The sequence below is a fragment of the Pongo abelii genome, chromosome 2 (genome assembly GCF_028885655.2).
Source record: "Pongo abelii isolate AG06213 chromosome 2, NHGRI_mPonAbe1-v2.0_pri, whole genome shotgun sequence".
Taxonomy (NCBI): domain Eukaryota; kingdom Metazoa; phylum Chordata; class Mammalia; order Primates; family Hominidae; genus Pongo; species Pongo abelii.
The window spans coordinates 101,045,514-101,069,972 of NC_085928.1; the positions used below are offsets into that span (position 1 = coordinate 101,045,514).

At 41.8% G+C, this 24,459-nt stretch overlaps 1 protein-coding gene and 1 non-coding gene across 2 annotated transcripts in view; both read left to right on the plus strand.

Annotated features, from left to right (window-relative positions):
• The window catches only part of DCP1A (decapping mRNA 1A), a 63,012-nt gene extending 39,001 nt beyond the window's left edge, over positions 1-24,011 (plus strand). Inside the window, exons 6-10 of the mRNA XM_002813633.6 lie at positions 3,958-4,071; positions 14,667-15,425; positions 16,642-16,707; positions 19,187-19,405; positions 19,808-24,011. Coding sequence (XP_002813679.4) covers positions 3,958-4,071; positions 14,667-15,425; positions 16,642-16,707; positions 19,187-19,405; positions 19,808-19,888 — 1,239 coding nt within the window. The 3' untranslated portion in view covers positions 19,889-24,011. The remainder of the gene's footprint in view (positions 1-3,957; positions 4,072-14,666; positions 15,426-16,641; positions 16,708-19,186; positions 19,406-19,807) is intronic.
• Positions 24,012-24,140: 129 nt separating this feature from the next.
• LOC112132932 (small nucleolar RNA U13) lies at positions 24,141-24,244 on the plus strand. Its single transcript, XR_002914632.1, has one exon. It is a non-coding gene; the product is annotated as a small nucleolar RNA U13 (small nucleolar RNA).
• The last annotated feature ends 215 nt before the right edge of the window (positions 24,245-24,459 follow it).

Genomic DNA, 24,459 nt, shown 5'->3' on the forward strand with positions numbered 1-24,459 from the left:
TATAAACTGTAGAAAAGTTTTTTCTTTTTTTAAAACAGCTTACAGAGAACGTTTTATATTCAAAAATTGCAGTAAACAAAAAGAAGAAAATATCATAGTTCTACCACCTAGAAGTAATTACTGCTAATACTTTGTTACGTATCCTTGCAAAAATATGTCCAAATGTAAGTGGTGTGTTTGTGTACATTAGATTTATTAAATGTTCTTTGGTAACCTGTTTTGTTGCAAATAACTGTCTTTTTTATTGACAGTAACTATTCATCTCACAGAGAATCCCTATGAGATTTCATTTGGTAGAATGAAGTTTTTGAAAAAAGAACTGATATTTATAGCTGTGTATTTTTTCTTATGTGCATTATATAAATGATATCCTAGGCTTCTCTAATTTTTTCTATTAAGAACTTGGCGATATATCCTTATAGCTAAATCCTTGTAAAATCCTCATGTACAGCATTAACTTTTTATTAGGATAAATTACTTTAAATGGAATTGGTAGATCAAAGGATTTTTATGTTTTTAAGATTTTTACCAAATATTATAAAATTACCCTCCAGCAGGTTTGTCTGTGATTGCCCATTTTCCCTCATTTTTACAAACACTGGATGCTGTTATTAACAAACACAGAATCTCCAAGAAAGGCCTCTGCACAAGTATCAGAAATATATTAAATTCTTGAGAACTTTCATTGAAGTACAGCCTAACGATACAAGCCAGTTTTGTTGCTTATATTTAAGAATTGCAAATCAAATGCCCCAAGAGCAAGGGAAGCTATGGTAGTGAGTAAAGCAGGCTGGGTGGAACTGAAGCAGGTTGAGAGCTAGTTCGTATCTAAAGGGTCATTTACAGCCCAGCTCTCAGTTATTGCCAAGTGACCCAGTTTTGCAACCTTATCCAGCCTGTCTCTAAAAATTACAAATCTGGGGCTTGGGGCAGTGGCATATGGCGTCCAGCACTTTGGGAAGCTGAAGCAGATAGATTGCTTGAGTCCAGGAGTTTAAGACCAGCCTGGGGCCGGGTGTGGTGGCTAACGCCTGTAATCCCAACACTTTGGGAGGCTGAGGTGGGTGGATTGCTTGAGGTCAGGAGTTCAAGACCAGCCTGGCCAACGTGGTGAAATCCCATCTCTACTAAAAATAGAAAAATTAGCTGGGTGTGGTGGTATGTGCCTATAGTCACAGCTACTTGGGAGGTTGAGGGAGGCTGAGGTTCATGAGAATCACTTGAACCCAAGAAGCGGAGGTTGCAGTGAGCCAAGATTGCGCCACTGCACTCCAGCCTGGGTGACAGAGCAAGACTCAGTCCACAAAAAAAAAAAAAAAAAAAAAAAAAAAACCAGCCTGGGCAACATGGTTTGTGAAGTCCCATCTCTACAAAAAAATAGCAAAAAAAAAAAATCATAGCTTGCTGCAGCCTTAAACTCTTGGGCTCAAGTGATCTGCCTGCCTCAGCCTCCACCATGTTGGTCAGGCTGGCTTTTTTTTTTTTTTGAGATGGAGTCTTGCACTGTTGCCCAGGCTGGAGTGCAGTGGCCCAATCTCAGCTCACTGCAAGCTCCGCCTCTTGGGTTCATGCCATTCTCCTGCCTCAGCCTCCCGAGTAGCTGGGACTACAGGCGCCTGCCACCACGCCTGGCTAATTTTTTGTACTTTTAGTAGAGACAGGGTTTCACCGTGTTAGCCAGGATGGTCTCTATTTTTATTTTTTGTAGAGACGAGGTCTCACTATGTTGCCCAGGCTGGTCTTGAACTCTTGGTCTCAAGTGATCTTCCTGCCTCAGCTTCCTGAAGTGCTGGGAGCCACTGTCCCAGCCCCAACTTTTTAATGTTTCTGAACATTTACACCTTCTGTTTTAAGAACTTGTTATGAACAATATTTTAAGTTTATATTTTCTGTAATATAATTCAGTTCCAAGCATTCCACATAATGGGGTTGATACTGATTGATAGTGATGTTGCAAAGAGAGGCATGTTAAAAGATTGAGATATTTCATAGGCTTTCACAAAATGTTCTGCCGCTATTCAAATTGATAACACTGAGTAAATGATGTTCTGAAATAATATAAGGATTAAGTCATTTGGGTGGGAAAAAATGCATGCTATCCATTTAATATTTGAGTACCTACTCCTGTGATAAGCACGAATGGTCTATAGCATGGTATCAAGAAAATCTGTCTCTGAACTGAGTTTAGGGCTGCTTTTTAAAAAAATCTCATCTCTTGCATTTTCTGAACTGTTTTTGGTGTGGGTTTTGACATGGATGATGTTCATCAGATGCCGGATCAGATAGCACAAATATTCAAGAATTCATAACCCATAATTCCATGTCCATCTATTGGTCTGATCATTTTTTGAGGATTCTTTTTAAGAACAAGATTATTTTCATTTTTAATGTCATGAGCACATTAATGGTAACTTAATAATATTAGTACAATTGGATGTCCATATGCGACAAAAAAAAAACCTAACCTAATAACGTCTTAGAGAATAATCAACTCAAAATGTGTCATAGATGTAAATGTAAAATGTAAAACTATAAAACTTTTAGAAGAAAAATGTATGTATCGTATGACCCCAAGAAGTACCACTCCTAGGTATTTATCCTAGAGAAACAAATTTTGCCAGGCACGGTATGGCTCACACTTGTAACCCCAGCACTTTGGGAGGTCGAGGAGGGTGAATCACCTGAGGTCAGGAGTTCGAGACCAGCCTGGCCAGCATGGTGAAACCCCGTCTCTACTAAAAATATAAAAATTAGTTGGGCGTGGTGGCGCGCGCCTGTAATCCCAGCTACTCAGGAGGCTGAGGCAAGAGAATTGCTTGAATCTGGGAGGCAGAGATCACAGTGAGCCGAGATCAAGCCACTAAAATCCAGGCTGAGCAACAGAGTGAGACTCTGTCTCAAAAAAAGACATTTTTGTCCACTTAAAAACCTGTATCAGTGTTTATAGATGTTGTGTTCATAATCACCAAAAAACGGAAACAACACAGATGTGCTTCTGTGGGAGAATGGTTAAACACTCACGTATTTATATAATATAATACTACTCAGCAATAGAAAGAAATGAACTATTAATACCATACAACAGCTTGGATGTACCCTAAAGGTATTATGCTAAGTGCAAGAAGCTGGCATTTCATTTATATGACATCTTTGAAAAGACAAAACTAGAGTGAGAGAGAATAGACCTAGTTGCCAGGAGTGGAGGGAGGGCATGACTGCAATAGGACAGCACAAGGGAATTTTTTTTTGGATGATGGAACTGTTTTGTATCCTGATTTTGCTGATAGGGACATAAATAGAACTGTACACCCCCTTAAAAATTAATTTCACCGTATGTTAGCTTTTATTTAAAAATAAAATCAGGCTGGGCACAGTGGCTCACACCCATAATCCCAGCACTTTGGGGGGCCGAGGTGGATGGATCACAAGGTCAGGAGTTTGAGACCAGCCTGGCCAACATGGTGAAACCCTGTCTCTACTAAAAATACGAAAAAAAAAAAAAAGAAAAACCAGCTGGGCATGGTGGCTCACACCTGTAATCCCAGCTACTCGGGAGGCTGAGGCAGGAGAATTGCTTGAACCCAGGAGGCAGAGGTTGTAGTGAGCCAAGATTGCACCACTGCAGTCCAGCCTGGGCAACAGAGCAAGACTCCATCTTGGAAAAACAAATAAATAAGATTAAAAGAATATGTGATAAAGTAATACCATTATCTTTTTCTTAAAAAGATGATAAAAATAACAGTTGTGGCCAACACTGTTGTCTAAAATTAGGTGCTCAGTGTTGTAGAAATTTTATTGCATGTTATTTACATTGGAGTACAGAGCAAACATTTTGAGGTTGGTTTTTCTTCTTCTTTTTAAAAAATAGCATTTTTGATAACCTCAGATGCTGTTTTGTGAGCCAAATAATAGCAAATTTTTTTCACAAGATATATTTTTTCTTTTAACTTTTTAAAGAATCAGATGGGCGACTCAAATATCTCCAGCCCTGGGTTACAGCCAAGCACTCAGCTCTCCAATCTGGGAAGCACCGAGACTCTAGAAGAAACGCCCTCCGGGTCACAAGATAAGGTTTGTACAGCTAAAGCTCTAGCTTTGTCCTAAGTAACAAAGAATAACATTCAGTAAGGATTCTAATGAGTGCAAGTTTGATTTGTCAGTTGTGTCAAGGTTCATATGTGCAGCAACATAATGACATCCTCCTGGGTCATGATCCGAGTAACTGTTTAATCTGGATTTTGCAGTAGCCTGCTACCTGGTTTCCCGTCTTTTGCCCCCTGGTTGCTTCTTACCTTTTCTTAACCCAACAGCCAGAGTAATCCTTGCAAAACATAAGTCAGATCGTGGCATTCCTCTGCTTAAAACCCTCCAGCAGTGTCCCAGCTCACTGAAATAATAGCCAGGATCATGACAGTGGCCCACAAGGCCCTACCTTATCTGGCCCCTCTACCCCAGGCCTCATCTGTCACTCTGCATTGCTCACCTGGCTCCAGTCCCATTGGCTCTCTTGTCTTTCCCCAAATGTGCCAGATATGTTCCTGCCTCGGGACAGGCCTTTGCACGTGTTCCCTTGGCCTGTAACACTTTCTTCCCAGATAGGGCTTGCTCCCTTTACTCCCTCAAGCCTCATATGTCCTCAATAAGTCAGGCCTTCTCTGACTACCCTATTTAAAATAACCCTTGGCTAGGCACAGTGGCTCATCCCTGTAACGCCAGCACTTTGGAAGGTTGAGGCAGGCAGATCGCTTGAGCCCAGGAGTTTGAAACCAGCCTGGCCAATTGACGAAACCCTGTCTCTACTAAAAATAAAAAAATTAGCTGGGTGTGGTGGCACGTGCCTGTAATCCCAGCTACTCAGGAGGCTGCAGCACCAGAATGGCTTGAACCCAGGAGGCAGAGGTTGCAGTGAGCCGAGATTGCACCAGTGCACTCCAGTCTAGGCAACAGAGTAAGACTCTGTCTCAAGGAAGAAAAAAATAATAACAATAACACCCCTTGGGCAGGCACAGTGGCTGTCGTCTGTAATCTCAGCTCTTTGGGAGGCCAAGGCAGGAGGATCACTTGAGCCCAGGAGTTAGAGACCAGCCTGGGCAACATAGTGAGACCCCTTCTCTAGAAACAAATTTTAAAATTAGCCAGATGTGATGTCATGCACCTGTGGTCCCAGCTAATTGGAAGGCTGAGGTAGGAGCCTCGCTTGAGCCCAGGAGGTTTGAGATTGCAGTGAGCCATGATCACACCACTGCACTCCAGCCTGGGTAACAGAGCAAGGCCCTGTCTCAAAAATTTAATTTAATTTAATTTAATTTAATTTAATTTAAAAATAAAATAAAACTGCCAGGTGCAGTGGCTCATGCCTGTAATCCCAGCACTTCAGGAGGCCAAGGCAGGCGGATCACCTGAGGTCAGGAGTTCGAGACCAGCCTGGCCAACATGGCAAAACCCCATTTCTACTAAAAATAGAAAATTAGCCGGGCGTGATAATAGACACCAGTAATCCCAGCTATTCGGAAAGCTGAGGTAGGAGAAATCGCTTGAACCCAGGAGGTGGAGGTTGCAGTGAGCCGTGATTGCACTCCAGCCTAGGCGACAGAGCAAGACTCTGGCTCAAAATAAATGAGTAAATAAATAAAATAAAACAACCCTCCCTCACCTCCATCCTCTTGCTGTACTTTATTTTCTCACTAAGGTTTCTAACCAGCTAACATGGTTTCTGTTTTTGTTTTTTGTCTGTCTCCTGCCCACCAAAATATAAGTGCCCTGTAAAGCAGTTTTGGTTTTTTGTTTTTAAGCTGTCTCTTACAGGAAAGAAGGGCAGTTTTATGAGCCTTGTTCATTGCTGTATCCTTAGCATGTAGCACTGTAAATATTTGTTGAATTAGTTCTCTTTATAACTGATAGTCTGATAAAAGAACAGATATCAAATAAAATCCGTAGTTTTTTAAGTAGACTTTTTGTTTTGAGATAGTTACAGATTTATATGCAGTTGTAAGAAATAATGCAGAAAGATCCTATATACCCATTACCCATTTTCCCATTGATAACATTTTGCAAAATATAGTATGATATCACAACCAGGATATTAACACAATCCACACATCTTGTTCAGATTTCCTTTGTTATTTGTGTGTGTATTCAGTTCTGTGTAATTTTATCTCATGTATAGCTTTGTATATCTGCTACCACAGTCAAGATGCTAAATATTTTCATCACCACCGGATGTTTTGCCCTTTCATAAACACACTGACTTCCCTGTCATACCCTGTTCTGCCTCTGCGTCTACCTCTGCCTCCCCGATCCCACCATTGTTTAGCCCTGGCAACTATTAATCCATTTTCCAGTTCTATAATGTCATTTCAAGAATATTATATAAATGGAATCATATATATAACCTCTTGAGATTGTCTTTCTTCCTCAGCATAATTCCTGAACATTTCACTGAAGTTGTTATATGTATCAAGTTTGTTTCCTTTTATTACTGAGAGTATTACATGATATGCAAGTACCAAAATTTGTTTAACTATTTTTGGCAACTCACTTAACTGAAGAACATCTAGATTGTTTTCAGTTTTGGGTTATTACAAATAAAGCGCCTATGAACATTTATGTACAGGTTTTTGTGTGAACATAAATTTTCATTTTTCTGAGATAAATGCCCAGGAGTGCAAATGTCAGGTCATTTGGTATTGCATGTTTTAGTTTAATAAGAAACTGCCTTGGGAGGCCAGGGCGGGTGGATCACCTGAGGTCAGGAGGTCGAGACCAGCCTGACCAACATGGTGAAACCCCGTCTCTACTAAAAATACAAAAATTAGACGGGCATGGTGGTGGTGGTGCCTGAATCCCAGCTACTCAGGAGGCTGAGGCACGAGAATCGCTTGAACCTGGGAGGCAAAGGTTGCAGTGAGCCGAGGTCATGCCATTGCACTCCAGCCTGGGCAACAAGAGCAAAACCCTGTCTCAAAAAAAAAAAAAAAAGAAAGAAACCACCAAACTGTTTTCTAGGAAGTCTGTACAGTTTTACATTCACATCAACAATGTATCCAAAATGTTTTTAGATATTTAGATAATTAATTTAGACCAAATTTTGTATTCTACCTTCCCATACCCCATTTTTACTGTATCTGGATTTAGGATCATCATCCAGGAGTGTGCAGTGGGCTTACTACTTCCCCTTTCTAAATCATGAATCACTTCATCTTCCTTTTGTGAACCATGAGGTTAAGGATTATTGTACTGCCTAACGCAGATTTGTTGTGAGACCCTAAGGAAGAAATGGACCAGAAAAAAATGCCTTAAGAATTATAAGGTCAGGCATGGTGACTCACACCTGTAATCCCGGGACTTTGGTAAGTGGAGGCAGGCGGATCCCTTGAGTCCAGGAGTTTGACAACAGCCTGGCCAACATGGTGAAACCCTGCCTCTACTAAAAATACAAAAATTAGCCGGGTGTGGTGGTGCACACCTGTAATCCCAGCTACTCAGGAGGCTAAAGTGGGAGGATCGCTTGAAACCAGGAGGTGGAGGTTATAGTGAGCCAAGATTGTGCCACCACACTCTAGCCTGGGCGACAGAGCAAGACTCCATTTCGGGGTGGGGAGAGGATTCCATTTTTTAGGCTATAGTGACAAAATGTTATGAAATACTGAGATCTGGATATTGTCAGAAGCCATGTGATTGACTAAAGTTAGTTTAAATTTATCATCAGCCATCACAGGCTGATACTACATTTGTTTAGTAACACTGCCGTCTAGTGCTGAGGAGCAAGTACTGCTGTCAAGCCTTAATAGTATTACATTCCATTTCAGTTGCATAATTCACTTTTTTAAACTTTTCTTGGAATTGTTTCTGTAGTGTATTTTGTTATTGTTTGCTTCCTATGTTCAAGAATAGTGCCTGTCTTATAGTGTGCCCACTGCAGTGACCAGTAGCTCCAAACAGAAATGTAAAATTCTCTAAACATCAGTTCTATGTGGGATGAGGAGTGAACCATATTAAACCTGATGCTGAATATGAGAATTTTGTCCTGTGCTGTACATGCTGTTGCTTGCTGAATGCCATTTCCTGAGCTAAACGGTCAGACTAACACTTGATCTACATGAAGTATTAAAAAACTCAGAATCCTAACTTTAAGCATATTCAAGCATGAGGAAAGAATAACATTTTACCTTTTCTGTGGATGATGGAAGGTTAATTCATGAATAAATAAGCCCAGCTACTAGAGGAGGGCAACCAGTTTTTCTTATCAGAAACAGAAAAGAATGCAGAGACTGTGAAACTTTTGGGAATTTGTGTGAAGAGAAATGTTCTGCTCACCCAGGCTCCTATGACAAATTCAACCAGTTAGGTACAATGATGTGTCATTTAACAATGGGAATACTTTCTGAGAAATGTGTCATTAGGCGATTTCATTCTCCAAACATCGTAGAGTGTATTTATACTTTCACAAACCAAGAAACCAAGATGGCATTGCCTACTAACACCTAGGCTCAATGGGATAGCCTATGGCTTCTAGGCTACAGACCTGTGCAGCACATTACTGCACTGCGTATTACAGGCACTTGTAGCACACTGGTATTTGTATATTTAACCATAGAAAAGGTTTAGTAAAAACACAGTATTATATTCTTATGGGACCACTGTTGCATATGCAGTCCATCATTGACCAAAACATGGTTTGTGTCAAATGATAGTATTTCCAAACGTTGATGGATTTTGATCTGTAGCCACCTCAGTTATCCAAACCTTAGCTGTACCTGTTTTCCAGAGGTAAGTATCACCATCCAGGTGATTAGGTAACCTATAATCTGCTGAATTGACATCTCCGTATGGTGGCACACTGCTTAAGAATGTAGACTGTATTGTTAGAACTGAGTTGGAGTCTGGTTCTGTTGTTGTATTTGGGCATCATCTATAAAGTGGCAATAATAATTTACTTACTCTAGCAGATGAATAGAGTAATACATGTAAAGTGCTTAGCATAGGGCCTCCCACATAGTGAGCATTCTGTGTATGATGACTCATTATTGCCATCACAAATTTGTTTATTCCCTCTTATATGAGAAAACCTCCAAAAGTGTAATGCTTTACCATACACCCCATTCTAGAGAAAGTTAGAGAATCTGTCTGGCCTCGTGGTAGTTATAGGGAGGCAGCATAGAGAATCTGGAAACTTTCTGCTGCTTTTAAAGTCAGGGGTCAGGGTTCTACCATATGGTGGTTTCATATTTTAATTTAAAGTAGTTGTGTGTGTTTGTTTGTTTGTAGAGACAACATCTCACTCTGTTGCCCAGGCTAGAATGCAGTGGCCTGATCATAGCTCACTGTAACCTCAAACTCTTGGGCTTAAACGATCCTCCTGCCTCAGCCTCCCAAGCGGCCAGGACCACAGGTGCACACCACCTTGTGCAGCTAATTTTAAAATTTTTTGTAGAGGCAGGGTCTCAATATGTTGACCAGGCTGATCTTAAACTCCTGGCTTCAAGCCATGCTTCCGCCTAGGACTGCCAAAGTGCTGAGATTATAGGCATGAGGCACTCTGCCTGACTTAAAGTAGATTTTTGGCTGTTCAAAGTTAATTTATGTTTCACTGGACAAGTAAAATTTGCTGTCTGGATTATGCCTCAGGTGTATTTTGTGATGAGGTTTCTCCATGTCCTGCCATTTGATTATTCCTTTTCTTAAATTTCTGCAACATAGACCCAATCTGATCTCTGTTTTTCAAAGTAGTTTATATCTAAATATTGGTTTGTGTGTCTGTATACATATGTCTGTAATAGAATGGGGTGGTTATGATCCATTTAATTTGCATTAATAAGAATTAGTCTTGTTGGCCAGGCATGGTGGCTGTAATCCCAGCACTTTGGGGGCCGAGGCAGACAGATCACCTGAGGTCAGAAGTTCAAGAACAGCCTGGCCAACATGGTGAAATGCCATCTCTACTAAAAATACAAAAATTAACCGAGCGTGGTGGCACGTGTCTGCATTCCCAGCTACTTGGTAGGCTGAGGCACGACTATCGCTTGAACCCAGGAGGTGGAGGTTGCAGTGAGCCGTGATCACACCACTGCACTCCAGCCTGGGTGACAGCGAGACTCCATCTCAAAAATTAAAAAAAAAAAAAAGAATTAGTGTTGTTTTCCAGTACTTTTTTTTGCTAAGAAACCTGACCCATTTGTTTTCTAAACATATAATGTGTATAAAAAGGAATTAACCCAATTCAAAACTGGGTAAAAGATTTTAATAGGAATCTCCATATAAGATATACAAATGGCCAATAAGCACATGAAAAGATGCTCCACATCATTAGTCATTAGGGACGTGCAAATTCAAACCACATTGAGGTATCACTTCATACTCATTAGGATGGCTAATATCATTAAAATGGAACATCACAAGTGTTGGAGAGTATATGGAGAATACTCCATATACTCTGTTACCTCATATACTACTGTATACCGGCAACCCTGTTGGGTTGCTGGTGATAATGTAAAATGGTTCAGGCACTATGGAAAAAACAGTTTGGTGGGTCCTCAAAAAGTTAAACTTGGAATTACTATATGACCCAGCAATTCTGCTCCTGGGTATATACCCAAAAGAACTGAAAGCAGACATTCAAACAGATACTTCCACACCAGTGTTTATAGCAGCAGTATTTGCACTAGCTAGAAGGTGGAAACGTCTCAAGAACTCCAGTGTCCATTAATGAATGAATGGATAAATAAATGTCATATATACATGCATTGGAACATTATTCAGCCATAAAAATAAATGAAATTCTGATACATGTTAGAACACGGATGAACCTTAAAAACAACAATGTGAATGTACTAAAGGACACTGAATTTTACACTTAAATATGGTTAAAATGGTAAGTTTTATGTACATTTTACTACAGTTTTTTAAAATAGGGAGATAAATGTCTATTGTGCTGTCGGTAGACATTTATGATGCCATGAATTCACAAGTGACTAAGTCACAATGTTCAGTGTAGTAAATGGAACCTGTGCACATGTCTTCAGCTATGTGGCCTGGACAGAGAAGTCTGTCCCAAGGGAGAATTTATTGTCTATTTTGACCTAGATGGAATGGGATTGAAATATTACCAAACAGCTGTGTCCTTGATGATTCTTTGCATTGGGAGTGACCAGGAGGTTTATAATAGCCTAGCCTTGGTTATCTTACCAGGTGTTTTGCTGTTGTTGTCTTGCATTGTGGGATATGATATTCCAGGAGCATTTAATGAATTTTTGTTTGGTACTCCATGCTTGCTATTAAGACCACATGGTGGGCCAGGCGTGGTGGCTCATGCCTATAATCCCAGCAGTTTGGGCGGCCGAGGCACGCAGATCACCTGAGGTCAGAAGAAGTTCGAGACCAGCCCGGGCAACATGGTGAATCCCGTCTCTACTAAAAATACAAAAATTAGCTGGGTGTGGTGGCGCATACTTATAATCCCAGCTACTCAGGAGGCTGAGGCATGAGAATCGCTTGAACCTGGGAGGAGGAGGTTACAGTGAGCCGAGGTCACGCCACCGCACTCCAGCCTGGGCGATAGGGCAAGACTATGTCTCAAAAAAAAAAAAAAAGACCACATGGTGTTTATGTGATTATAGTTTAAGCCAACTTCAATCGAATGCTTTTTGGGCACCAGACATTATATTGAGAATTTAATTTTCACAACAGTGCTCTGAGATCATTGTCACAATGTCCTCACCTTTCAGATAAGGAACTAAATTAGAAAGATTATGCTGGGCTCAATGGCTCACTGCAAAAAATTTAAAAAATAAACTGAGCATGGTGGCATGCACCTGTGGTCCCAGCTACACGGAAGGATTATTTGAGTCTGGAAGGTCAAGGCTGCATGAGCTATGATCACACCACTGCACTCCAGTCTGACTGAATGAGACCCTGTCTCAAAAAAAAGAGAAAGAAAAAGAAAGATTATGTAATTTTCCCAGTTAACAGCTGAGGTATCTTTTATTTCAGACCCTAAACTCTACAGTTTTTTTCAGAAGTAAAAATATGAAGAAATTGAACCATATAAGATCTTTAGTATTTTTTTGTATCCATGGTCTAAAATGAGATATTGATGCTGCCTTATATTTGAAGTGCGATTCTAACATTAGTAGAATCTCTTTATTGAATATTTTCTAAGGTGAAATGGTTTGGTATGAAGCTACAACTTTTTTACAACTGTGGGAGGTTCTTGCCTCTTCCTCCACAACAGTTACTTTTTACTGACTACATTTTTTCAGACCTGCCCTGTCCCTCTCACCTAGCAGATGATGCTGTCCTCATACCAGGGAGAGAAGACAGAATGGCACTCCCTTAACTTTCTGTCCTTCACATGCAAACTTGCCTGCATGCTCATCACTGCTGGCCGTCTTTCTCTGTTGTCTGACATGAGCCCCTCCTGACACGGGATCTCTTGCCTTAAGCTCCCTCTCCTCGTACTGACTTCCCCCTGCTCCCCGAAAGAACTTTGGGAGAGAGCACTGTTGAGTGTCTGCTATGTACTGATGGGATCTGTGGTACTGGGTGGTGGTGCCATTACTTGGTTAGGCAAGTCCAAGAGCAAGAAAGGCAAGGATTGCGGAATACATGAAAAAGAGAGCCCCTGCCTTGGCAAACTTGCTTTCCATGTTGTTAGGAGTGCTGACATTAAACACACACTTCCTGTGTGCTGAGTTCCATACATTTCAGCCTCCCACCAGCCCTCCCTACTTTATAGAGGCCTGAGACTCAGAGAAGTGGACAGCACTCCTCAGGCCACACAGCTGGAAAGGAGCAGAGCCAGGCAGCGGCGGTCAGCTCCAGGCTCTGCCTCTGGGTCGTTGATAGGACATCACAGCTGTGTCGCTGCAGCCTCCTGAGGGGATGCCTTTGCTCCCTTGACTTGTATTACCATTTTTGTGTTTTAATAACACAAAATAAAATTACAGTTTTGTGTTCTAAGTCAGTACCTCCAGGTTCTAGATGTCCCACAGAGATCTCCAGACATGTTCACAACTAACTTCAGCTTCCCCGTCTCCCTAACCCTAGGGGCTCTTCCTGGGCTGGCCTGCCCAGGCAGTGATACCACCACCCAATACCCAGATACCAGGGTGTCCTCTAGGCTCCTTGCTCCTACCTGACCAGCCACCTACTCCTTCCATTCCAACTCCAGTTCTCATCCTCTTCTCTGCCAGTATCTTAGTCCAGACTCTCCTCAATCTCACCCCTACAATTTGTCCTTTATGTGGCTGACCAAGTGCACATTCTAAAATACAAAGCCTGATGGCTCATCCCGTGAACATGTTGCCATTGCCCTGTGGATAAAGTCCAGATCCTCTAACGTGTCTCAGATACTCTGCAGTCTGCCCGCTGCTTCACTCTTTCCCTGTCACCCTCCTACCCAGCCTCTGACCCAGCTGTGCTGAAGCACGTGCGGCTCTCTCAGTGGCTGTGCTCCCCAGCCAGCTCGCCTCATCCCTCCCCAGTTTCACTCCTCTTCCTAGTGCCTTCCCTTCCACTGAGCTCTGCAATTCTGCCTTGTGTGTGTGTGTGCGGGGGGCCGGTGGGGGGGCCCTTAGCAGTTATGCTGGCCTCTTTTTTCACATCACAGTCACAGCACAATGCCTGGCACCTGATAAATTCAAGAATTTTTATCAAATGGATGAAACATTTGCCTGGACAAAACTGGGTTTGTTTTCCTGTAGAAACGTGATCATACATATATAAGATCATAGTCTTATTATATTGATATTATACTAATTTGCAGTGTGCTTTGGGGCCTTACAGACTTTCTGAAGCCTTGAGAATCATGTGTTTCAGTGAACTAATTTTTTCAGTATAAACAGATCTAAACAACTAATTCACTCATTTTAGGAATAAAAAGTTGAGGCTGTCCGTGTTTTCAAAGTGCTTAGGTGTGTCTCCCACTAAAATGTAAGCTCTGTGAGAACTGTTGTTACTCCCTTGCTGTATCCCGTGGGCCCAGGTTAGAGCAAGACCTGGCACCCTGTGAGTACTCAGGAAATAAAGATTATTGACTATGGAAATACTGCTTAAAAGTACAGGAAAGCATGAATGTTTTTCCTTTGAACGGTTATGGTGTCAATAAGCCAACTTATTAAAATATATATAAATTTTAAATTGTCAGGCTTAAGTGCTTTTTCTTAAGAATTCTGTGACTAGGGAATAAGGCAGTGGGAGATGGGGATGGCCCACTATTAAATGGTTAGATTTATTTTCTGATATTTGAGACCCAGTCTCTGACGTCCAGTGCCTAGCATTTCATCGAGAACAGTGAAAGTAAAGGTAGAATCACCTGATCAGCATTTGGTTCCTGTGTCTCCTCTAGTGTCATTTCCCTGTGTGTTGTTGACATGAGAGAATTGGGCACAGTCAGCTTTGCCAAGAAAAAGAATGGTGAATTCTGATCCTGCTACCCAGAGACCCTAAAAATTTGAATTATATTACCAACGCAAATTTCCATCCACCAACCTGGGGACACTAGATGAACCTGGGCCTTAATCCTTAGTATATCTTCAGTTTTTTCCATTCCTTATTTTTATACTCCATCCATCCTTGATTCTGCAAGATCTTTGGCTTCTGGAAAAGAAGTTTGGTTATGCTGATTTATAAGAGACCTCTTTGACTGGGTGGTTTCATTTGTTTTTCAGTCTGCTCCATCTGGACACAAGCATCTGACGGTAGAAGAGTTATTTGGAACCTCTTTGCCAAAGGAACAACCAGCAGTTGTGGCTCTGGATTCAGAAGAAATGGAGAGGTTGCCAGGAGATGCCTCCCAGAAAGAGCCCAATTCATTCCTACCATTTCCCTTTGAGCAGTCAGGAGGAGCCCCTCAATCAGAAACCCTGGGTGTCCCTTCTGCTGCCCACCACTCAGTCCAGCCTGAAATCACCACCCCGGTGCTAATCACTCCAGCCTCCATCACACAGTCCAATGAAAAGCATGCTCCAACCTACACAATCCCGTTGAGCCCTGTTCTCAGTCCCACTCTGCCAGCTGAAGCTCCTACTGCACAGGTTCCCCCCAGCTTACCTCGAAACAGCACCATGATGCAGGCAGTGAAGACCACGCCTAGACAGAGGTCTCCACTCCTGAACCAGCCAGTCCCTGAGCTAAGCCATGCCGGTCTGATTGCCAACCAGAGCCCCTTCAGGGCCCCATTGAACGTGACAAACACAGCTGGCACATCCCTCCCAAGCGTTGATCTTCTCCAGAAACTCAGGTTGACCCCACAGCATGACCAAATACAGACACAACCACTTGGGAAAGGTGCAATGGTAGCCAGCTTTTCTCCGGCATCTGGTCAGCTAGCCACACCTGAGAGCTTCATAGAGCCTCCCTCTAAGACAGCAGCAGCAAGAGTGGCGGCCTCAGCCTCCCTGAGCAACATGGTGCTTGCTCCCCTTCAGGTAATGGCAGGAGGGTGGGGGTGGGCAGAGTGGGTAACTGTAACTGGATGGGATGAAACTACAGAGACCTTGGTTTTAACTGTTATGACACTGACAGTTTTAAAGAGTTGTCCCTTTAAAGTATGTCAGAGGCTAGGAGACAGGTGAGATAAGAAACCCTATCATGAACAACCAAGTAATTTATATTTTCCCGCCTGGATATTCACTTTAGTGGGGGTTGTATGTTTGTTTTGCTTTTGCCCAGCAGTTCCAGGAGTCCTCATTTGACTGAGGACCAAATTATTCCAAAGCTTAACTCCCTATCTCCCACGGCAGTCTTCCTAGAGTGCCTACCTCGTGCCAAGTACCCTAGAGGTGCCATAAGAGCATCCTAGACTCGAAGGTATGAGGTCAAATAAAGCTGATTTTTTCAACTGTACATATTTACATCACCTTATAAAGAGGTGCCATGCTGCCTAGATCTCTCATCTCTACAGACTCAGCAGCAAAAATATGCCCAGGCTGAAGTACAGATATCACATGTTCTTACTTTATTTGAACTCATGGAGATAGAGAATAGAAGGATGGTTACCAGAGGCTGGGAAGGGTAGTGGGAAGGTGGGGGGAGGTGGGGATGGTTAATGCATACAAAAAAAAAAAAAATAGAATGAATAAGACCTGCATTTAATAACACAACAGGGTGATTATAGTCAATAATAATTTAAGTATATATTTTAAAACAATGAAAAGAGTATAATTAGATTGTAACACAAAGGAAAAATTCATGAGGGGATGGATACCCCATTTTCCATGATGTGATTATTATGCATCACAAGCCTATTACAAAACATTTCATATACCTCATAAATACGTACACCTATATACCCACAAAAATTAAAAATTATATATATTCTTGGGCTGTCCCTGGCTTTTATAAGAGAGACAGCTTTCAGGTTTTTCTTTAAAGATACCTGAAAGGCTCTGCACACACCCCTTCCCTCAGGAGCTAAAGAGGAGAGGCTGTTGCAGAGCTCTAGTGCAGTAGAATTGTTGGCTGCATAGTTGTGAGTTCCTGTCAGACTCTTCCCTTGGGAATCTAGGAACTAGTTAATATCTGAACCATTTTCTGTTACTAACCTAGATTTTCCACTGGGAAAGTCTTCTTCAATTAAGACTAGGAAGTCTTCTTAATTGAAACTTCTTATATCTCTCTATCTTTTCTTCATAAACATTTCAGTCTATGCAGCAGAACCAGGATCCTGAAGTATTTGTGCAGCCTAAGGTGTTATCCAGTGCCATCCCGGTAAGGAATCGCTTTTTTTTTTTTTTTTTTTTTTTTAAAGACTAGTCAGGTGCCATAGGGAGAAGGTAGAAAGAGTAGAACAAGGAATTCGATCTGTAACTGGCTGTGAACAGTCAGGTGAGATAACTCACTACCTTTGGACCAGCCAGGACTCCCTCTTTCTGAAGAACACATTATGTATTTTTAAGTTCTGCTGGATGTGAAGTAAAAGGTTGTCAGCTTAGTGAAAAGAGTTAGCTATGGAGCCCAGCACATCTTAGATGCCTTTCCTAGGCCAGGTCCTCTCCCACCCCGTCCTGGCAGAGTCCGTTGCTGTGGCTTCTGTGGATCTTGAGGCGTCTGCATGGATATCTTCCCTGACTGTGTGTGTAGAGGGCACGGTGGGCCCTTACTCGGTATTTGTGAATGGGTGACTGCTGAGAGTCTGGTAGCCTGGCTTCTGTAAGTAGGAAATATTGCCCTGGAAGAGCTGTGATGTCCCAGGTGGCAGAGCCACTATCCTGCTATAGTCCTCTCATTTCCCATTGCTCTGAGAACAAAGCCTCCCAGGCCTGTGTCTTCTGTCCTATTTGTCCTCCCTTGCTTCATGTTTTGTTGTCCCTACTCTCCATTGCCCACTAACCTTACAATGCACACAGGTGTTTTTTAGCTCCCTAAAGTCATTTCTGTTTTCCTCTGAGCCTTTGTACCCTCCTTGAGTCTTGGAGTTTAAATGGGAGCCAGCTCCTGACTGGTCTTGGAAACGAGCCTCTTTTCTATGTGTCTTCTCCTTCTGCATGGTGATCTATCTGCAGGATCTATCTCAGCCTGCTTTTGCACCAAAAATAAATAAATAAAAGGTAAATAGCTCAGATGCCAAAAACCATACCCTTGAAACTGTGGCCAGCTCTGTGCTCTTTGTAGATCAGGAGGTGACATATAAGAGAAAGAAATGCAGATCTCTGTTGATTGTATCAAATCTGAGAAATACTGAAAATACTGATTATTACTGGTTTAATGTATTTAGATAATTAGCTGGAATTAGCCTAGAAGCACATCTAAATGGAGGAGAGAGGTAGATGTTAGCTTTATTTTAAGAAATTTTCTCATTGCTATCTATAATAGTATAAAAAAAAGATTGAACATAACTGGATTTTTTTTTTTTTTTTTTTTGGAAGCAGAGTCTTGCTTTGTTGCCCAGGCTGGAGTGCAGTGGCACTATCTCAGCTCACTGCAGCCCCCACCTTCTGGGTTCAAATGATTCTCCTGCTTCAGCGTCCCAAGTAGCTGGGATTACAGGCACCCATCACCACACTCCACTGAGTTTTTGTATTTTTAGTAGAGACGGGGTTTCACCATGTTGGTCAGGCTGGTCTTGAACTCCTGACCTCAAGTGATCCTCCCACCTAGGCCTCCCAAAGTGCTAGGATTACAGGCGTGAGCCACCACTCCCGGCCATAACTGGATTTTTAAATTCTTCTTTATTGCAGTGTGATTTACATAAACTGAAATGCAGATTTTTAGAGGCCAGGTGTGGTGGCTCATGCCTGTAACCCCAGCACTTTGGGAGGCCTAGGAGGGAGGATCACTTAAGCCCAGGAGTTCAAGACCAGCCTGGGCAACATAGTGAGACCTCGTCTCTACAAAAAAATCAAAAATGAGGGGAGGATTGCTTGAGCCCAGGAAGTTGAAGCTGCAGTGAGTGGTGACTGCACCACTGCACTCCCACCTGGGTGACAGAGTGAGACCCTGCCTTAAAAAAAAAAAGACGAGATGGAGTCTTGCTCTGTCACCCAGCCTGCAGTGCAATGGTGCAGTCTCGGTTCACTGCAACCTCCACCTCCTGGGTTCAAGCGATTCTCATGCCTCAGCCTCCCGAGTTTGGGATTACAGGCATACGCCACCATGCCCAGCTAATTTTTGTATTTTTAGTACAAACGGGGTTTCACCATGTTGGCCAGGCTGGTCTTGAACCCCACCTTGGCCTCCCAGAGTGCTGGGATTATAGGCATGAGCCACTGCGCCCAGCCAAAAAATGCAGATTTTTAAATGAGTTTTTGACACAGTATGTAATATCCCTTGGGCAACCCAATCAATATGTAACATTTTGTCACTCCAGAAAGTTCCCTCATGTCCTCTTCAGTCATTTCCCCAACTCTCCTCCCAAAAAGCCTTTACATTTTAAATTTATCATAGGATTTTTCTTACTGTGCGTTCTGTACTGTTATTTCTCTTACCTTCTGTGGTGGTTGGACTTGGCTTCCCATAATGATTCTAGGACACTCTTATATAAATGGGCTCATCATCCTTTAGCTAATGGAAGTTTATAACCAGATGTCAGATGTTCACATGTTCCTACTGAATGTTTACCTGAACTCAAAATAGTCTGTCTCTGTGCTCCACTCTTCTGCTGCTTATGCCTGTTTCCACATGGTCCCTATTCTGTGCCTGGCTACTGGCTTCTGCACTTTGGTACAAAATGACCATTGTCACTCCCCAGGTTGCAGGCGCCCCACTGGTTACTGCAACAACCACTGCAGTGTCTTCAGTCCTGCTGGCCCCAAGTGTTTTCCAGCAGACAGTTACAAGATCTTCGGACCTTGAGAGGAAAGCCAGCTCCCCTTCTCCTCTAACTATTGGAACACCAGAAAGTCAGAGAAAGCCTTCCATTATTCTCAGCAAGTCTCAGCTCCAGGATACATTAATACATCTAATAAAGGTATGTAGGATACCAGTTTTATCTTTGATTTTTCATTATTTAATAAAAGAAATTTTATAAATTCCTCTTACAGAATCAATTCATAAAGTAAATTCAAAAGACTAGCTGGAGGCCAGGCAAAGTGGCTCACACCTGTAATCCCAGCACTTTGGGAGGCTGAGGTGGGCAAAAAAAAAAAAAACAGACTAACTGGGAGTACTGTTTCTCTTTTTTTAAGCGTATAGTCCTGGTGGAGAAATATCTGCGTGAACTCAAAATATTAATCATGATTGTCTCTGGGTGGTGGGATTATCAGTTATACAAGTCATTTATACAATTTTTTTCCTAAGCTGTTACCAAGGAAGTAAAATCTGATGAGGTAAATGTGGCATTCGTATCCTTAACCTTTACCATCTCTTCTAGAATGATTCCAGCTTCCTCAGTACACTTCATGAAGTCTACTTGCAGGTGCTGACCAAGAACAAAGACAACCACAACCTATGACTGGAGCAGAATAAGTCTAAAAGCAGAGCCCCAACCTCAGAGACAAATAGGCTTCATCATGGAAACTTCTGAGCAGAACATTGAGTTTGAGAATCCTGAAATTGAGCCTATGAGAAAGAGACTCATTTCTTAAGAATGTTTTCCAAGTGACATTCTCAGTGATAATGGAGGTTTCACTGTGAAGCATCACCAGCAGACCTTTGTTTTGACAAAAAAAAAAAAAAAAAAGAGAGAGAGATCATTGTGTTAAGTTATATGGGTGTTTTCATCAGCTAGGAGCAAGGCTGTGGAATAAGGAGTCAGATTCTCAGCTCGCTTTCACTTTCAAGGACTTACAGAGGAGTAGTCACCAGCCTCACAGCAGAAGTTCAGCCTGGCCCCCACCACTTCCCCCAGCCTATCCCATAGATACGGGCTTTGGGCTGACAGTCAAGTTCTGAACAGAGTAGAAGGCAGCTCTGCAAAGTAGCTTCGAGTTTTTAGGACCAGAATTTAAGCCGGCAAATTAGGAATCATTTCCTCAAGTGAAGTATATTTTATATGAATGCCCCATTTGGGCCTTAAAAGTTGTGAAATTTCTTAATAGCATTTTGTTTTTAAGTGCCCCAGTCCTGCCCCACAGCAGGCCCCCAGTGCAGCATTACCATTTGAATAGGGCACTGTCAGGCTCTGGTGGTGTGGACACAGGCATGTCATACCTTTGAAGGAAAGGCTGGGGCTGGGAATGCCCACATCCTATCAAATCTTCATTTTAGGTTAAACTCTCCATTGGTTCTGAAAATGCTAAGTTTGTGTGTGAAGCACAGCCTTATTTTCCTTTTCTGTCATTGTTGATTGTTTTCCTTAACACTTTGACAAAAGGACCAGTGGACCAATCTGACAAAGCCATTCTGGTTCCTTTCCTTGAGTGTACTGAGAATAGTTTTAAAGCTATGCAGAAAAGGGAGCTGTTATTCACACTGCCCTTATTTTGTTGTAGAATTGTGGAGTTAAAAGAAAATGTGATTCCGAACTCTACCAATGTATTCCTAGGCTGTGAGTACTTTCCCAGCCCAAAGTGTGAAAATATGTAAAGAAGCTTTGTTATGCTGCTATTCATCTGCCATGATTTCTATTTATTCTTTTATGGCATGTAATGGTGTTTAGTAATATTTTAATGTAGATTTTGATTTATTTCAGCAATAGTAATTTTAAGATATTCTTTGAAAGTGTCTTCGTTTCTATGATACAGGTCATTTTGTAGTATTTAACCAATTAAGATGCACTGCTTACTTTTCTGAGCACTATTTAATGATGGGGTAAAAACCCAATTGGCTCAACCAGCTAGCATAAGGATTAGCTGTGAATAATGCTGACAGATATGATGGTTCCTTAGGAACAATCATTTAAGCTTTAATGGTAACTCAATCATAAGTCCATAGATTATTTTTTTCTAGCTAAAATTTTAGAAAATTACTTGTGAATTACATACTTGTTTTAGTTTGGTCTTAGTTTTTAGCATAAAGAATGATTGGGTTTTGTTGATCTAAACATGCTTCCTGGACAGGGTTTCTGCTTCTCATTTTAGTGTCTTCTATTGCTGTCTACCTAATTATGTGTGAATTGTGCAGAATTCAGGGAAGCTTATAAGTTTTCATGCTCAATTATGAATAGTTTGTTTTCACAGATAGTATGTAAATTAAGCAACCAAAAATGAATTCCTTATGCATCATCTGGGAATGAGAAAGCTATAGTAGGATACAGAGTGTTGCTGACACCGGGAGATGGTGTCCAGGGAGCCACGTGACTTCCATAAAGTGGCCACACCAGTAGGTGTGATTGCACCTCAAGTGTGGTCTCAGTGGGCTTTGGTGAACAGACGAATCAAGGGATTCTTGAATCGAAATTATGCTTTTAAGTATGTAATATTATGAGAGAGTTAAGAGAGAATATCCTAAAGAGAGTCTGTGATCATACTAATTTTCACCTTTAATGCTAGGAATGGATATGATAGACAGTAAAGAGAATCTATGATAAGGCTTCCTTAGTGTGAAAGTAAACTTAAGTGCCCAAGTCATGGAGACTTGAAAAGGGTAAACCTGTTTCACCTCCCAAATTTATATATTAAAAGTATTTACTTAAAATTCAGAAGCCAGAAGTTCATGTCATGATTACCAGGAAGTTCAGGCCAGAATGAATCCCTAGAGAAGCCAGGCCAAGCCTGGATAATTGCAGTTGGATGACCCTGGCCCGAAAGTCACAGTTTAGTTGCCTTATTCCTAGTTCAGGCTTACTATCTAGAACCTCATGCTAGCTTAGGTTGCATGTTTACATTGCTGCAGTGTCTTTACTGGAAGCTTAGTTGGATCGAAATGGACACCGAGATGGAGATGCTTCTGGCTAGATTTCGCAGAACCCCAGGAGACCTGCATTTAGACCACTCTGTCCATTTGTGTGCCCACCCCCACCCCTAGGGTCTAAGTGTAGGCTCCAAGAGGAGCAGCCCGGAATTTGGAGGAGAGGTGTGTCTGGAGCACCACTGGTGGGTGGTACTGCTCTTCTTTTTGTTGTAGTTAATGCAGTGTCTTTTAATGGACTCTCAAGCCTCCCAGACAGCCTTGTTCCTTTAAGGCAGAAGCTCTTCTTCATTGTGTACCTCCTGGGATTCTTGAGGTGTGAGATTTGGCCTGCTTGACTTTGAATTCAAGTTTTTCAAGTGACTCTCAGTGTCAGAAGAAGCATTTCATGCTGTCCACATGTGGTATGTCCACAGCTCACCTTCGAAGGCTTAGATGTAGCCATCACAGAGAGTGGTATTTTATTAAGAACCCAAGTCCCAGCCTGACCAACATGGTGAAACCCCATCTCTACTAAAAATACAAAAATTAGCCGGGCGTAGTGGCACGCGCCTATACTCCCAGCTACTTAGGAGGCTGAGGCAGGAGGATCACTTGAACCCGAGAGGCAGAGGTTGCAGTGAGCCAAGATCACACCACTGCACTCTAGCCTGGGCAACAGAGTGAGACTCCGTCTCAAAAAAAAGAAGTCAAGCTGGGCCCCTCTCTACAGGGGGACACACAGGCTTAGTTTAGTATATGTCTAACCAGATTTTGCATGTCAAGCATTTATTCTTTTCCTGGCTTATGTTTTCTTGTAGAAATTATATAAACCCTATCAAATCCACTACTAGGTAAATTTTTAAACCATGCAGCTTTATTACTCTCCTCCCCCAAAGAATGTAGTTTGAAATTTTCCTCATTTCCATAGTAGAGGCCCTAACTGCCATTGTATTACTAATAATGCAACATGAAATTGAAGGTGCCTAACTGCTCAAAAAACAAAATCAGCCATCATACTGTAACTCTGAGAGGAATGAGAGGTGGCATAGGCACGAGTGGGCTCAGCCCGTGTGAGTGAGGAGAACTGAGGAATCCTAGGGTACGCGTCCTGCATCCTGGCTGCACATTTGCTGCAGAGCATGTGTTTCTTTCTTGCCTCCCTTCAGTTTTCTTCAGTTGTGTTCAGTGTATCTTCTGGAACCAATAGTGCCCTGTGTTCTCAAGTCTCTAAAATGCTAAGATCTGAGCAAATTCAAGCAGCTTACACTAGGCTTTTTTACAGCTGTGCTTGAGAACATTTCCGAGTGGACCAGGGCCTTGAGGAGCCTGTTTTTCAGCAAATTCAGCAGATGTGTGCAGTGATTCCCTCCGTTTTGTATTTGACACCTTCGTTTAAAATGCTAAGATGCAATATCATTCACTTCAAAGTGGGGAAAATGCAGAATTGTGTTTCCTTTTTATCTGTGTGATTCCTTAAGAAACAAGTTTTTAAAATATGTGTTCTAAATGGTTTTTTATTCTGTATTACTGCTTTGGCCATGTGGCTCTCATGACTTTCATTGTACCAGATTCTCAGCTCCCTGAAACGTGGGGACGAGAAGCTCTGGAATTACAGCAAGATTTTTGTTCCATGAGCGCAATACTGTATCATTAACATTTTTAATGGTATGGATTTTATACCATCTGTGTATGTTTGCAAATATTAAGTTATTACATGTTTTAAAATGAGCGTTTTTCATCCTAAATTTTATATGTTTGCAAATATATTTTTTTAATAAAATTTCAAAACCAAGTTTTAGCACCTACTAAAATTTAATTGTGTTTTTATTTAATTTGTATAAATAGGGACTTTTGAATGAGTTGCACTTTTGCAGAGTGCCATACTGGTAAAATGGGATGAGGCAAAAAAACAGAACCAACAAAACTGTTATCAGATCCTTTTGTACTTCTTAAGCATAAGGATTAGGTGTTCACACACAGGTGTGAGATGTGCCATCCTGAAACATTGTTACAATGTCGGCATATTACCTGTCTGACACAGAGAAAAAAGAAAGAAAACTGTTATCTACCTGTTTCCAGCCTGTGTAGTCAGGGTTCTCCAGAGAAACAGTCCTGAGAGAAGATAGAGTTATGTACCATGTGATATTTCAGTCAACAACGGACCACATCTATGACAGTGGCCCCATAGAATTATAACCCTATTTTTACCTGACCTTTTCTGTGTTTAGATACACATATACTTATCCTTGTGTT